Source organism: Eublepharis macularius, chromosome 10 (assembly GCF_028583425.1).
Source record: "Eublepharis macularius isolate TG4126 chromosome 10, MPM_Emac_v1.0, whole genome shotgun sequence".
In the NCBI taxonomy this organism is placed as follows: Eukaryota; Metazoa; Chordata; class Lepidosauria; order Squamata; family Eublepharidae; genus Eublepharis; species Eublepharis macularius.
Genome location: NC_072799.1, coordinates 65,235,926 through 65,249,743, shown reverse-complemented (window position 1 = coordinate 65,249,743; position 13,818 = coordinate 65,235,926). Strand labels below are relative to the sequence as shown.

The window sequence follows — 13,818 nt, the reverse complement described above, 5'->3', positions numbered from 1 at the left end:
CCTTGCCACTTACCAAGTGCCATCACCTTTTGCAATAAATATTCTCGAGTATAACTTTAGTGCCATAATTAAAGTGCTATTGTCTTTCATGTTTCTTACTTTAAGCTACTTTATGGAGAAATGGGCATGTGTATGTTTGTAGTGTGTTGTTGACCACAGCACAGATTGTTAAATGCAAATAGTTAACTGTCTTTCTGATTCATAAACAATTGTCAGTTTAGTTTTGATTGTCTCTTTATACAGGAAAAGTTATTTTAACATTTGAATTCCAACCTAGTGTTTCACGGATATACCTACTAGCAAGTAAAATAATGTGACTGACTTAACTAAACGTGCTTCCAGTTGCCACTCTGATCAGAGATTGTAGTGTTCAAACAGAAAGAACATCACAGAACAGGCACTCTGTGCTACCATGGCAATCATATTAATTGTCACGAACCGCAGTTTATTGGAACAGGAACTAAACGTCCCCATGTGACTTGCAGGTCCTGCTTTGCATAATGCTGATGATTGGCAAACTCTATTATGTATAAGTGCTGCTACAATACAAGTCCTTCATTTTAGCTTGTGTGGCTTGGGAGAAAGTCCTGCTGACGTTAGTGCCACTTATTGCTGTGTAAATATACTTAGAGTTTGGCTTTTCAAACCATTTGACACAACTTGATTGTCAAGTCCATTTTTAAAGATGCAACACATCAGGCAACTTTTGGATTAACATTTTGCAAATGACACTGAGACCCTCTCATGCAAATTCATGTCTACTCAAGTGCGTACATTACTGAAAAATAAGACCATAGTGCACAGCACATACAACTCATAATAACAAGTGCTCAGCGTGATTCTTCTTTAATCATCTTGAAATTTTAATCTGGTTATGAAATTGCTTGGGAATATTGTTGGATAGAATAATGAAAACGTTGCACTATTTCCTGTTAACTTTTATATAAGATCGATAAAAGATATTTCTATATGAGGAAATGAAACCAGGAACATGTGATCCTTATTTTACACAAAGACATAAAACAAATTTACATGGTAGTAAAGCATTACTTACAACACCACTTTCTTATCGCCAACTTTTTCAGAGCCATTACTTTGTGAGACAGATGCTCACCTGCATTCTTAAATATTGGTAGCAATATCTGCAGGTGAATGCTAATTATTAGTTTTTTAATGTGCTTAAAATATACACATTCAGGATTTGTGAATGAAATAAACATAAACTTGTTTGAGTTAGCAAGTTGAAACATTCAATCAGGTATCTTTCCTCCACACTGAATATGTAGGATAGTGGATGATGGCATAAAAGTACCTAGCAATATGTTTTACATAGAACAAATTATTGAGTTTTTTAAAAAAATACTCAAAAATGAAGATATTGCAAGCTACTCAAAATCTAAAACATAGGGACTTTCCACAGTACATTATACTTAACACATAATAGATTAAAAGCTATAAATTCAGAGCTCCTGCTTAAAAATTCAGAGTTTCTGACATCATCTTCCACCACTCCATTAACTCTTCCTTTTCCTCTTCTTTTCTTTCAGACAATGATTCCAAGTCAAAATCAACCTAAATAAAAGAAATAAATATGAAGAAGGTGTAGTTTGATGTAGTGGTTAAGAACAGAAGGCCTCTAATCTGGAGAACCAGGTTTGATTCCCCACTCCTCCGATTGAAACCAGCTGAGTTGACCTTGGGTCAGTCACAGCTTCTCAGAGCTCTCTCAGCCCCATCCACCTCACAGGATGATTGTAAACTGCTCTGAGTGGACATTAAGTTGTCTGGAGGGGTGGCATATAAATCAAATGTTATTATTTTATGACCTGGATGAAGCCAAATACTTGAGGGACCATTCCTTCCTTCATGTTCCTGTGTGGCAGCTCCGTTCTTCCCAGCAAAGTGTCTTACCAGGCACCCCATTGTCTAACGCATGTTCTGTCACAGTCCTGGATGGGGGTTTCAAAGGTTGCCCCATACCTCTGGAACAGCCTTTCCAGGAAGATTGCAAAACAGACCTTTTCCAGAAGGATTTTAGGTAGCCTGAGCCTGGGCAAAGAGGAAATACTCTGCTGGTTGGGGCATAAGTTGTTTGTAGTTTGTTTTTAATGTGTTTGTTTTTAAATAGAATTGATTTTATATTGTTTTATACTGCTGTTACCTGCCTCACATTCTAGATGCTTGGAAGAAAGGTGGGTATGTAAATATTTTACAGCAATAAACAATGTAGACTTTTGTGCACATTACATAGTACACACACCATAGTATGAGTTCAAATAGCATCTTAACCAAGGAAATGGAAGGGATCCTCAGTCTTTATTCAGAAAGATTAGTGGGATATTTTCTTGTATTATGTTAAAAGATTCCCCTATGGGATTTGTTGATCAAATCTCATTGAATTTTAGTTCCAAACCAAGTGAAATTCTCTTCAGGTCCCAGGAAAGTTTCACAGTAAAAGAGGAACCCACTGAAAATATATTTAATTAGATTTTCCTTTTCATACTCTCAAGGGGTCAAGACAGCGTACATCATATGAGGTACATGGAAATGGAGGACAATATTCAGTAGCTCCTCTCACAGGGCTGGATCCAGACTAAGTTGTCTGATGGCAGAATGGAACTTTCCTCCCTCCCTCCCTCCCTCTGCAGCCCACTGATCTTCACAAAATGCTGCTCCTGGGGGACAGAGTACCCTGAGGGAGGATGTGAGGGGGTATCTGCAACAGGAAAGGGGAATAAGCAGAAATTGCTCATTTAGTCTGGATCCAACCCAGTTTCCCCCTGGCACCTATCCCTCAAGGTTAAATACAGGGAAGAAACTGTAACAGACAGCAATAATTTGTAATCTCTCTCTTTCACATATACACAAGTGTAATGGGTCTCAGGAGAAACTGATTTATTTTCCATTAAAATTAGACTTTTTTCCTGATTCAGTTTCATTGTCCAGGCCCTATGGTGCTCCTGTAAATGTTATCAAGAATGTGGTCAGAGCCAAGGACTAAGGGGATGGCAAGAGTATTGGTTGCTACAGCAACAGTACAGAGGGCCAAATGGAGGCCCTGCTGTTTCTCAGTTTTGGTGAAAAAAGAGGGGGATGGCAGTCAAAGTGTTTCTTGACTGAGGTGCTAGTGGTGCCTGTTCTTTAGTTAGACAGTAGAGGGCCCACACGTGCATTTGCCAGAGCTGCTCTAGGGTGATTGCACATCAGGGGTTAGCCCCCCTTGGGCTGTGGACATATGTCTGCACTGAGGGCAACTGCTACTTGCCACAAGAGGCCAAGTGAGTTACTAATAACAGAAACCTAATTTTGACCCCCTGTCAACCCTAGGGCTGCCAACAGACCTGGAGAAAAATGTCTTGCCCTTCAACAGAAAATGAATATATGAAACTTTTAATGGCACAGAGCTAAATAACATCCCCTTAAGCCTCTATTAGCCCTGGCCTGGATAGCCCGGGTGAGTCTGATCTCATCAGATCTCAGAAACTTGGTTAGTAATTGGGTGGGAGACCTCCAACGAAGACCAGGGTTGCAGAGGCAGGCAATGGCAAACCACCTCTGTTAGTCTCGTGCCATGAAAACCCCATCAGGGGTCGCTATAAGTCATCTATGACTTGAGGGCACTCTCTACTATCAAGCCTCTGTTAAAAGAACAGAAGAACAGTTTTTTCTCCAGACATCTCCAGGCAACCCTACCTGATCCTGTTCCTGACCCTTCAGAGCACACAGAATCCAGTTAAAGGGACTATGCACTATTTTCTGCATTTATATAATATGTATAATGCTTCTCCTCTGACACAATTGAATCAGCGAACAACTGAAAACTGGCCAAGTACACAGGGCCTCAAATGTCTTCACTGGCTGGATGTCGGCTGTCACTGAGGTAGATCATCTTGTTCTCATTTAATTATTAAAACCATAGTTTGTACTTTATATATATGACACAGATTCTGTTTCAACAGCAGAAATATTATTAACAGGAGTTATTGTTATTATTCTGCCTTTCTCACTGAGTTCCAAGGCAGATTAAACATAAGAAGTTTTCTAAGAGATACCATATTTAACTACCAATGCAAACAACTCTTAACTACTAATACAAAAATATGGATGTTCATTATCAACTTATGTGAATCAGTTAACACTTACCCTAATGGCAGGACTAAAGGGAACAGCCACTTTTTTAGTTATTGCTAGAAAACCTGGTGCTGAGACTGTCACTTTATAATTTCCCGGTACAAGCAATCTCCAATAATCACCATCCTTAGCTGCAGAAGAAAGGCAAGATGTGAACACCACCAAAAACATTTTAATACATAATAATCATGTGCTTCCAATAAGCCAGGCAATTCTCTTTCTCATGCATTCTGATAATTTTAAAATGTATTCACCATTGTTCAGTGAAACATTTTTACAGCATCCAGGTTTCATATTAATAATTATTTCATAGAAATAATTAAATATATATACACATGCAATGGCTCAAAACTAGACAATACCTAGGAAGGCTTTGTATAAAAGATCAGCAGGGCACACACTGGATTTTTCCAGCACCAACATAGGCACTGTGGCCCAAGTCACAGAGAGGTTTTGAAGTGTATCAGGACATCCCCTTGTGCACAATAGAGTTATTTGTTAGGGTTACAGTACACACAAAACAGTATTTTAATTATCATAAGAATGTGACTTCATACATTACGTACTATGCCAAAGAAGGCCCCTTCCATAAAATGTATTCAGAGAGATCACTAATGCATTTGCTATATACTGTTCACAAATTTGTTTGAAAAACAAAGCAGTTGTGAGTTTAGTATAATAAGAAAACATCCCTGAATGACAAGGAACTCTACTTTTTGGACATGTCTTCAAATGTCAGGGCCCCTCCATTTGAAAAAGAAGAGGCGGAGGAGGCAGCCAGGAGAACTGACTCCTCTGACAAAAGCCTGGGGGGCTCAGAAGACACCGAGGGTTGCTGGCTGCCCCCCTCCCCCCACAGGAGCCCCTACATTCATAGACCACAGACCAGCAATCAACCCCCAAAACAATCCCAATAGAGGACTCAGACGAAGGTCAGTTGTCACTTCACTGCATAAGGCTAGGCCTTGAACTGGCAGCCCCTAGTTCCCTTCTTAACTAGCAAGATAGTCAGAGAGAGCAAACCTGAGTAGAGAAGTGCCTGGCTTGTGGGCCATTTTGCTGCCATCAAACAAGGTTGTTTCTCCCACATTTAGAACTCCACAGAGGATCAGGCCCCAACTAGGCCCCTGAAAGATCAGGCCTCAGAGACAACACAGAGAATGGGAGCACTGCTTCCATAGAAGACTACGATCCTTTCTGGTTCAACAGTTTCACCTTTACCAACTCATGAAACACCAGTGCAGAATGTGTCCAGCTGGTGGAAACCAAACCAGTCTTATTCCATGTGGCTAAGAATACCTTATTACCTGAAAATAGATCATATTACCTGATGTAATATCATGGTTTATCCCTTCCACAGAAATGGTGGCATTAGCAATGGGATTGCCTTGAAGGTTTCTAACAAATCCCTTTATCCCCCGATGTATCTGAAAAATAATTATCACTTATCAGGTAAATTGCATTTACCTGAATCCTTAGAATCCTGTAAGATAGGAATCAGGCCTTGGTTAATTATCAGTTTATCCAACTAAAGCTTGTACCTCTGATAACTGTATTTGCTGAAATAGCTGTTTGTATCATTCTGCCTTCCAAAATCATAGTTTTGGTACAGATATTGAGGATCAAGATTTAATTGTGGTAAGCTATCAAGATTATTGTAATGACACAACCTCCTAAGACAGTAGCCAGACTTCTTATGGTGTTTGCAGCAAGCCCTCCAAACCTCTCCACTACTACAGGTAGCAGAGCCATGCATGTGGATATGTGGATCTGCTACCATTGAAATGGGCATGGTAGCCCATATGCTTGGAATATCATGTGCTTAATCAAGGGCCTTTTTTTTTTTTGCAAATGTTGACATTTCCATCTAAAATTAATCCTCAGTAACTGTTTTCATTCACTACCCCTCCCCCAGATTTACTAGAAGGTAACTGTGATTGTGTCATACTATTTTTCCAGTAACAAACAGTGTGTGTGTGTGTGTGTGTGTGTGTTTTCTTAAGATTTTCTTAAGTCTCACTGAGACTTGAGGCAGATTTCTTAAGATTTTATATATAAAAAGAGCGCAATCTTAAGAAAAGTTACTCCGGTCTAAGCCAACTGAAATCACTGGGCGTAGACTAGAGTAACTATGCTTAGGATCTAAACTAAACTGTGCATCTCTGTTTATTGTATGTAATCAGGGCTTTTTTTCAGGGGGAACACGAGGGAACGGAGTTCCGGCACCTCTTGAAAATACTCGGCAATAGTGCTTGAAAATAGTATGATTTCAAAGAATCCCGTGTGTTTCTTCCTCATTTCTCTCTTGAGAGTTCTGCCACTTCTTTTCCCAGATAAAGCCCCCTGTATGTAATATAATTATTCCATTGCTCTCCGGGCTTGCAATCCTGCTTTACTGTCTGTATTATACTGTCTTTTTAGTGCGGTGTTCTCTAATTTTGTTGGTTGCGTGTATTTTGATGTTCTTACTGAGGCAGGTGGATTGTAACTAAATATACCTCTAACCACAGAATACAATTTTTCATGATATCAGGAGCTGATGACTCTGTGCAGTTTATATGAACAGCATCTTGTGCAATGTATTGTCGAAGGCTTTCACGGCCGGAGAACGATGGTTGTTGTGGGTTTTCCAGGCTGTATTGCCGTGGTCTTGGCATTGTAGTTCCTGACGTTTCGCCAGCAGCTGTGGCTGGCATCTTCAGAGGTGTAGCACCAAAAGACAGAGATCTCTCAGTGTGACACTGAGAGATCTCTGACACTGAGAGATCTCTGTCTTTTGGTGCTACACCTCTGAAGATGCCAGCCACAGCTGCTGGCGAAACGTCAGGAACTACAATGCCAAGACCACGGCAATACAGCCTGGAAAACCCACAACAACCAGCATCTTGTGCAGTTACTATTCACATGTATATCTTATGATGTACGCACAACCACATGTCACTTAGGATTAATATTCCCCACAATTGTGGGGCGTTAGAACCTTGCTGCCTTTTGTTTTTTTTAAAAAATGAGATTCTCAGGACTCTGTGTTTTCACTTGTAATGTGACAACCCTGGATATGCAGAAAACTAGCAACCGTGTCTAAAGGCTATCAAGTTAGTAAATTGTCTGAAATTTCTATGAATGAATCCATGCATGCAATGATCTCTGAGGGGAAGATGTTACTAGATGGCAAAATTTCTTTGTCATACTCTTTCAGCTAAACTTCCATGTAAAAGTAGCCCTACTTCTGGTTAGATGCATAATCATGTTTTGAAGACTCTTGTCTTTGAAAGTAGATCAATATGTGAATAAATGCAAATCTGAGCTCAAGGAATGCATCTAAACAGAAGAATACTTTTTAATTCTGGGAAATGACAGGAAAATCTAATCACATGGTCCCCCCCTCAAATACGACTGTGTCCTCCCATTAAAGAGCTGATCCCTGATACCCAAAAAACAACACTTTCATTTTACCTGCTCGATGTAATTGATAAGTGCGTTCTTATTGTTCTCCCAATAGCTCTTCAGAGTTTCTTCAGGAGGGAATTTTTCACAGCTAAGTTCCACAGTGATTTCGAAGCAATTGCTGCTAAGGTAATTGAAGTCCTGCATACCTGCAACATTAACAAGCCAGTAGGTTAACCCTGGCATGAGACCAGGTGTTTCCATGCAATACTATGGTTGTATTCAGATGTCATGACAGATTAGATTTAAACAGATGCATGACAACATGGAGCATTATCACAACTTTTATGCTGTGCTTAGGCACATCCCTCCCTCCTCCCCTCATATGGAGATTGTAAGCAAACCCTTCCCAGTTTGATCAAGTTCTTATTTGCTGTAATGTCTAAACAGAATTGCCTTGTTGAATTAGAGATTTTTTACTTATACAAACTGAAGTTCTAAGTCTTGGTAGATTTCCAGTTTAAAATCTTGTCTCCTGGTGGAGTTGAGGGCGGGAGAGGGGGGGACTTGCCGCAAATTTCTCAGCAAACCTGTTCTACAGATAAACTTATCTTGTTAAACACTCACAATCAGACTATCAGCTGGTCAGCGATATTTTTGGATTGCATCAAGCAACTCAGCTGCAAAACACTACATTTGCAGCTGCCTGTTGGACAGAAGCCGACTCACAGGTGATCAGGGATCAGCTGTCAGTCAGGTTCTGACCCCCACACTCAGCTAAACAGCTGTACAGTGAAGTTGCAAAAGGAAGGAGAAAGAGTTGTTACTCTTCCCTCCCTGCCAATCTGGACTGGGACAACAACAATGCTACTGATCTCTCCATTGCAAAAGGCAGAGAAAGAGCTTGTTTCTCTGCCCTCCTATCCAAGCTTGGTGAGTACAGAAGCAATGCTTCTAAAGTTTGCATTGCAAAAGGGAGCATAGAAAGAGCTCCCCCCGCCAAGTTGGACAGATGCAATGGCTTTAATTTCTTCATTGAAAAAAACAGAGGAGAAAGAACTGGTTTCTCTCCTTTTCTGTGCAGGCCAAGTCACCAGCTTGGGGTGAGAGAGGAGAAAGAAAATCATCTGAGCTTTGCATACACACAAACACAATTTGCTGCATCTCAGCAAGTTTGGAAGTCATCAAAGTTTTCAGGATGGTTGATCAGAAGTTCCTGATTATACCCCCACCTCCAAGAACAATGTTTGGTACAGAACAGAATTTCTCCAGCAGGCAATTAGAAACCAATTCACATCTGATCCCTCATTGGGGCTTGGCTTCTGGTGGCTGCATGGAGCCAATTCCCATGAACACACAGCAAGATGCTGTGAATAGATCCACAGTCAGTCAATTGGTTGCCTGATAGCCACTGCCAGACAGGAAGTGGCAGGTGTTCGATCATCCCTGAACAAATCCCAATTTGCCCAGATGTCTGCATTGAGATGTTACAGCCAACTGGAGTTTGATCAAATGTTCAGTGTGCAAGAGCTTGATGAAAATGGGAGAAACAAAAGGCACACACAAGCACAGCAGAGCAGCTGAGAGTATGCAAGCAATACCTCTGTTTAATTATTGTTCACCATAATGTCTGGATTCAGCAGGTTCTCTTTTGCATGTTATGTATCTTTAATGAGAATGTAAACACTACAAACAATTTCCAAAAAGTCTCTTTCAATCTCTACCCTTCACATATAACATCACACACAAATACCATGAGACCTCAAAGGCACTTACATGGTCACAGTGAAAACACCTTCAATAAAATGGGAGTTGAGGAGCTGTAACCCCATAGAAATACTACATCAAACCTAGTCATGGTCTTTCAGCTAGGACTAATCAGCTACAGTCAATTGAAATAAGCAGGTGTATGTTATACGAGAACAGGGGCCAGTATGGACTTTCTAGAACTATGGGTGCTGAAATGGCCAATTTAATAAAATGAATTTCTTGGTAGTCACAGCTTGGCATACAACTGCACCAAATCTGATATTACATCTGGACTATATATTTTGATGGGATATATTTGGCTTGAGAAACCCTATCTTCAGAAGTCAAAAACAGTGTCCAGGTACAGTTCAGTGCTTTCCAGATGAAGAAGGAAAAATGTTGTTACATATGCAAATAAAACACAATAACAAATGCAATGCATCCTCAAGGAATAATTTGGAACAGGCAATTCTTTCTAATTGTGCAATGCAGAAAACCAAGTATTTACAGTACTAGGGATGAATAGGAGACTGGGAAAGGATGGTGCCAATGTAACACTGAAATGTGTTTGACATTACAATTACTAGTTGCACATGTTTAAGCTATTATGAATCCATCAAAAGCACATGTTCCCCGTTAAAAAGAGGGTGATGAGTGAATGGAAGCAGGCTTCTGTGAACAGGCATCCCCTTTTGAATCAGGAATGAATGCCCATATTTGGGGTTTGTAGCTCCCAAGACTAGGTAATAAGATTGCCAAACACAGGGCAGAATGCCTGCTTGGTGAGCTGGATGCAGGCCTTCTTATACCTCTGATACGGGGAAGCTGGGGGAAAGCAAACGGACAGAATAAAGAAACAATGTACTTTAATGGATTCACCAGTGATGTCAAAGTAATACACACAACGTTTTGACTGTAACATTTCTGAGAGTATAAAATATGTTAGATGTGTTACCATTGAAATGATGGTTGCTGCTGATGAAATAAAAAGCTATGCTGAAATGGAGCCCCCAAATCAGAAGAAAATAATCAGTGTTAAAACCTCCATGGGGAAAATACATCTTCCATGTTCCTTTGCTGTATCATGCATGTGTGTGTGTGTGTGCTGTTGTGCAACAGACCACAGATGTACAAACTCTGATGAAAGGCTTAGCGTTGATCACTCAATCTGATCAACAATCAATCTGGGGTTTATTTGGAACTGGCAGTTAGACACAAGATGAACCTTTAGGAGTGCAAGCATCCCTCCTCTAGGGGGATACATCTGCACAGTTCTTCCACATTTATTTATTTTTACCTTCATAACCTAGAGTCCTGAACTGCCTTAAAGACTGATGCACCTGAAAAACTGGGCTCCAGGCCACCAAAGCTTATATCACATCTGTCAGTCTTTAAGGAGCCACAGAACTCCTTGATATTTTCATAATAAAAACTGTAAAACAGAGGCACTAAGCTTTGTTGTGGCTGCAAGTTCTTTTAGAATTTTGAGAAAGCATAGTTGGCATAACAAAATAGCTAGGGAGGGAGGGGAAGAAAAAACACAAAATGGATGCTATGTTGTGTTGGGTCAATCACAAAACACTGAGAGTTCTTACAAAAGGTTGGGAGGTTCTAAGCCCAGTGTCTACCAATAATGGTGGCAGCTATTTCTGAAAGGGCACTCCGTGAGAATACAAAGGTGATGCATCCTTGGCTGTTCTGAAGTAGCTCCTGCTTCAAGAAAGAAGAGAAACGCTGGGATCGACTCTTTGCTTTGAGAGAGAGATGCTGTTTAGTACCTGTTTCCTAAGAAAGGGGAGGCTTTGCTAAGAGAAGCTACTGAGCCCAGAGATGAAAGAAAAGCTGGGTCTATGGCCACGGAGAGGGTGCACAACTGTGATATGCTTGTGATGTGCCTGCCTGAAATAAGTGAGTCAGTCTGTTGCTAGCCAATCAGTTTTTCAATTTTATCCTCAGCACTTATAAAGGAAGCAGGCACCAGGAAATACATCGATGGGTGCTTTGGCATCCACAGACGCAGTTTAAAACGTCTTATACATTTGTAGCACTACATACCTTGGTGGGTTTCTTTGTTTTTAAGCTTAACTAAAACCTTTTATTACCAAGGAGTCCCCTAAAGTTCTAGTTTAAGAAGCTCTAATCTGATTCTCTTATCAACACAGAAATATTATCTGCAGGAAGATTATCTTGTCCTGCAATTAAACTGTATTTTAAATGTCAGAGGCCTTTATTTTATGTGAACTGACATTTGTTGAAGCTTCATTTTTTAATTCATTTCTAACTGTTGGGCACAGAATCTCTACTAAGGGCGTAATTTCAGTATGAGAATTAGAGTTTTGCCCTATTCATAGCAAGAACAAATGCTGTGACCCATTTAAGATTTGTAGGGATGGGCAAAGTAATATTACCTTAAAAACAGGGCATATTCATATATAGACTTAGGTACTTATTACATGCACAGTGAAATAAAAAGCTAGCATCACATTGTTTTAAAATTTTGCTTCAAAATGCAAAATGTAGCGCTACAAATTTATAAGATGTCTTAAATTGCATCTGTGGGCGCCAAAGTACCCACAAAGGCCATCATGTTCAGATGCATACTCTTCTGCTCAGGACCTTGGCGCATGGGGAGAAGTGGCTTTGTTCCCTTCCCATACTGCCCCATGGAGATGCTGTTGGCTCTGTTGTGAAAGTCCCATAAGTAACATGCAGTGCAATTCTAAGAACTCTTCCCTGGGAATAAGCCCCATTGAATAGGACTAAGATTCTGAGTATGATGTCACAGTAGGAAGGCACTGATGGTAAGAACAACAGAAGATCCCTGCTGGATCAGACTAGTATTCATCTAGTCTAGCATCCTGATTGACACAGTGCCCACTGACTGCCTTGGAAGGCTAACAAACAGGACACACAGAGTCCAAGGCCTTCCTCTGATTTACCTCCTAGCATTGGCAGTCAGAGGTTGACTGCAGGTGAATGTTAAGATTGGCCATGGAGACAAAAGCAGCTCCACAGGATGGTTTTGAGGATATAAAAACGGTGCAGGGAAGAGAGGCTGAAGCTGATTCTCTCCATGTACCATGTTCACAATGCAGAAGATGTCGGCTTGCATCTGGAAGGCACAAAACTCCCATCATACATCTGATTCAGAGTCTTTATGGTGAATACCCTATGACAACTTTCCACCACAGAAACCTTCCATGTTTATATGTAACCAAGTAGTAGTAGTAGTAGTTTATTTTCCACAGTCAGTGACCAGCAATTTACAAAAACACCAATATCTTCACGCAGGGGTCATTTCGTAGAAAAAGAGCTGGAGGAACTAATTAGCATAACTCATTAGCATAACTCATTAGCCTGTGCCATGCCCATTGACAGCACTGGAAGTGTGTCATTAGCATGCCTGATTTGCATATGCCACACCCCCTGACATCACCTATCCTGGCTGTTTTGGACTGAATCCTGGCCATGCAGGGCCGAAATTGGGCCCAAAATGGCAAAAGGGGGCTGAAAATGGCTGAAAGGGGGCCCAAAATGGTCGGGATCAGGCCACTGCTGAACGGGAGAGTGATCCACCATGCATCAGAGGCCCGATCTGGACCGTTTCAGCCCCAATCCAGGCCAAAATTGGCCCAAAATGGCTGAGTCAGGTGGGCGGTCAGGTGTGACCTCTTTGGGGAACTGCCGGAACTGCGTTCCTCCTCAAAATGAGCCCTGTCTTCATGACATCCTCCCCACCCCACCTCCTTTACTCCCCTCCACTGTTTCTAATAGCAACTTCTTGCATTGTATTTCTGCTTGCATCTTTCATGAGAAGGGTTATCTTTAATTTCTTGACTGACTGGCATCCATCATAGTGGACCACAATCTCACCAACTATTTTAGTATATGTAAAAGATAACAAGACAGGCAATGGCACAGCTGAAAGAGGCTGTAAAACTTCCGCTTATGTGATCATATTTTTGCTTAAAGAGTACTAAATCACACATTGTGTTTTAGAGATGGGGCACTTTCAGAAGGCACATTCATCTCCAGTCAACATGTCAGGCTGCAATATTTGTGTAATATTTGAGTCAGGACAACAATCAGAAGCTGTTGTGGAGACTACAATCAAGAGATCTATCTATCACATTTTAGTTGTAGCCTTCCTCCAAGGAGCTCAGGGTGGCATACGTGGTTCTCCCCTCCTTTATTTTGGCTTCGCAGCTCTGCAAAGTAGGCTAGGACAGAGAGCATGTGACTGGCTCAAGGTCATCATAGAATCATAGAGTTGAAAGGAGCCATACAGACCATCCAGTCCAACACCCTGCCCAGTGCAGGATCAGTCTAAAGCATCCCTGACAATGAACTTTGTGGACAAGTGGGGAATAAACCCTGGTCAACTCAGTTCTAGTGCAACTCTTTAACCACCACATCACACTGGCTGTAAGACTTGTTTTAATTCTATGATATTTCTTTATTTAGAGAATTTTAGAAAATTTAGAGAAGTCTATGATACATCTATAATATAATAGAACTGCTTGTAGAAGTAGTAGCAGCAGTAACCAGCAT

At 40.9% G+C, this 13,818-nt stretch overlaps 1 protein-coding gene across 1 annotated transcript in view; it reads right to left on the bottom strand.

The window, feature by feature from the left end:
* Window positions 1-830: 830 nt before the first annotated feature.
* The window catches only part of CPE (carboxypeptidase E), a 96,174-nt gene continuing 83,186 nt past the window's right edge, over window positions 831-13,818 (bottom strand). Inside the window, exons 6-9 of the mRNA XM_054990554.1 lie at window positions 7,588-7,727; window positions 5,459-5,558; window positions 4,144-4,262; window positions 831-1,572 (exon numbers count right to left, since the gene is read on the bottom strand). Of these exons, the coding sequence (XP_054846529.1) occupies window positions 1,474-1,572; window positions 4,144-4,262; window positions 5,459-5,558; window positions 7,588-7,727 (458 nt within the window). The 3' untranslated portion in view covers window positions 831-1,473. The remainder of the gene's footprint in view (window positions 1,573-4,143; window positions 4,263-5,458; window positions 5,559-7,587; window positions 7,728-13,818) is intronic.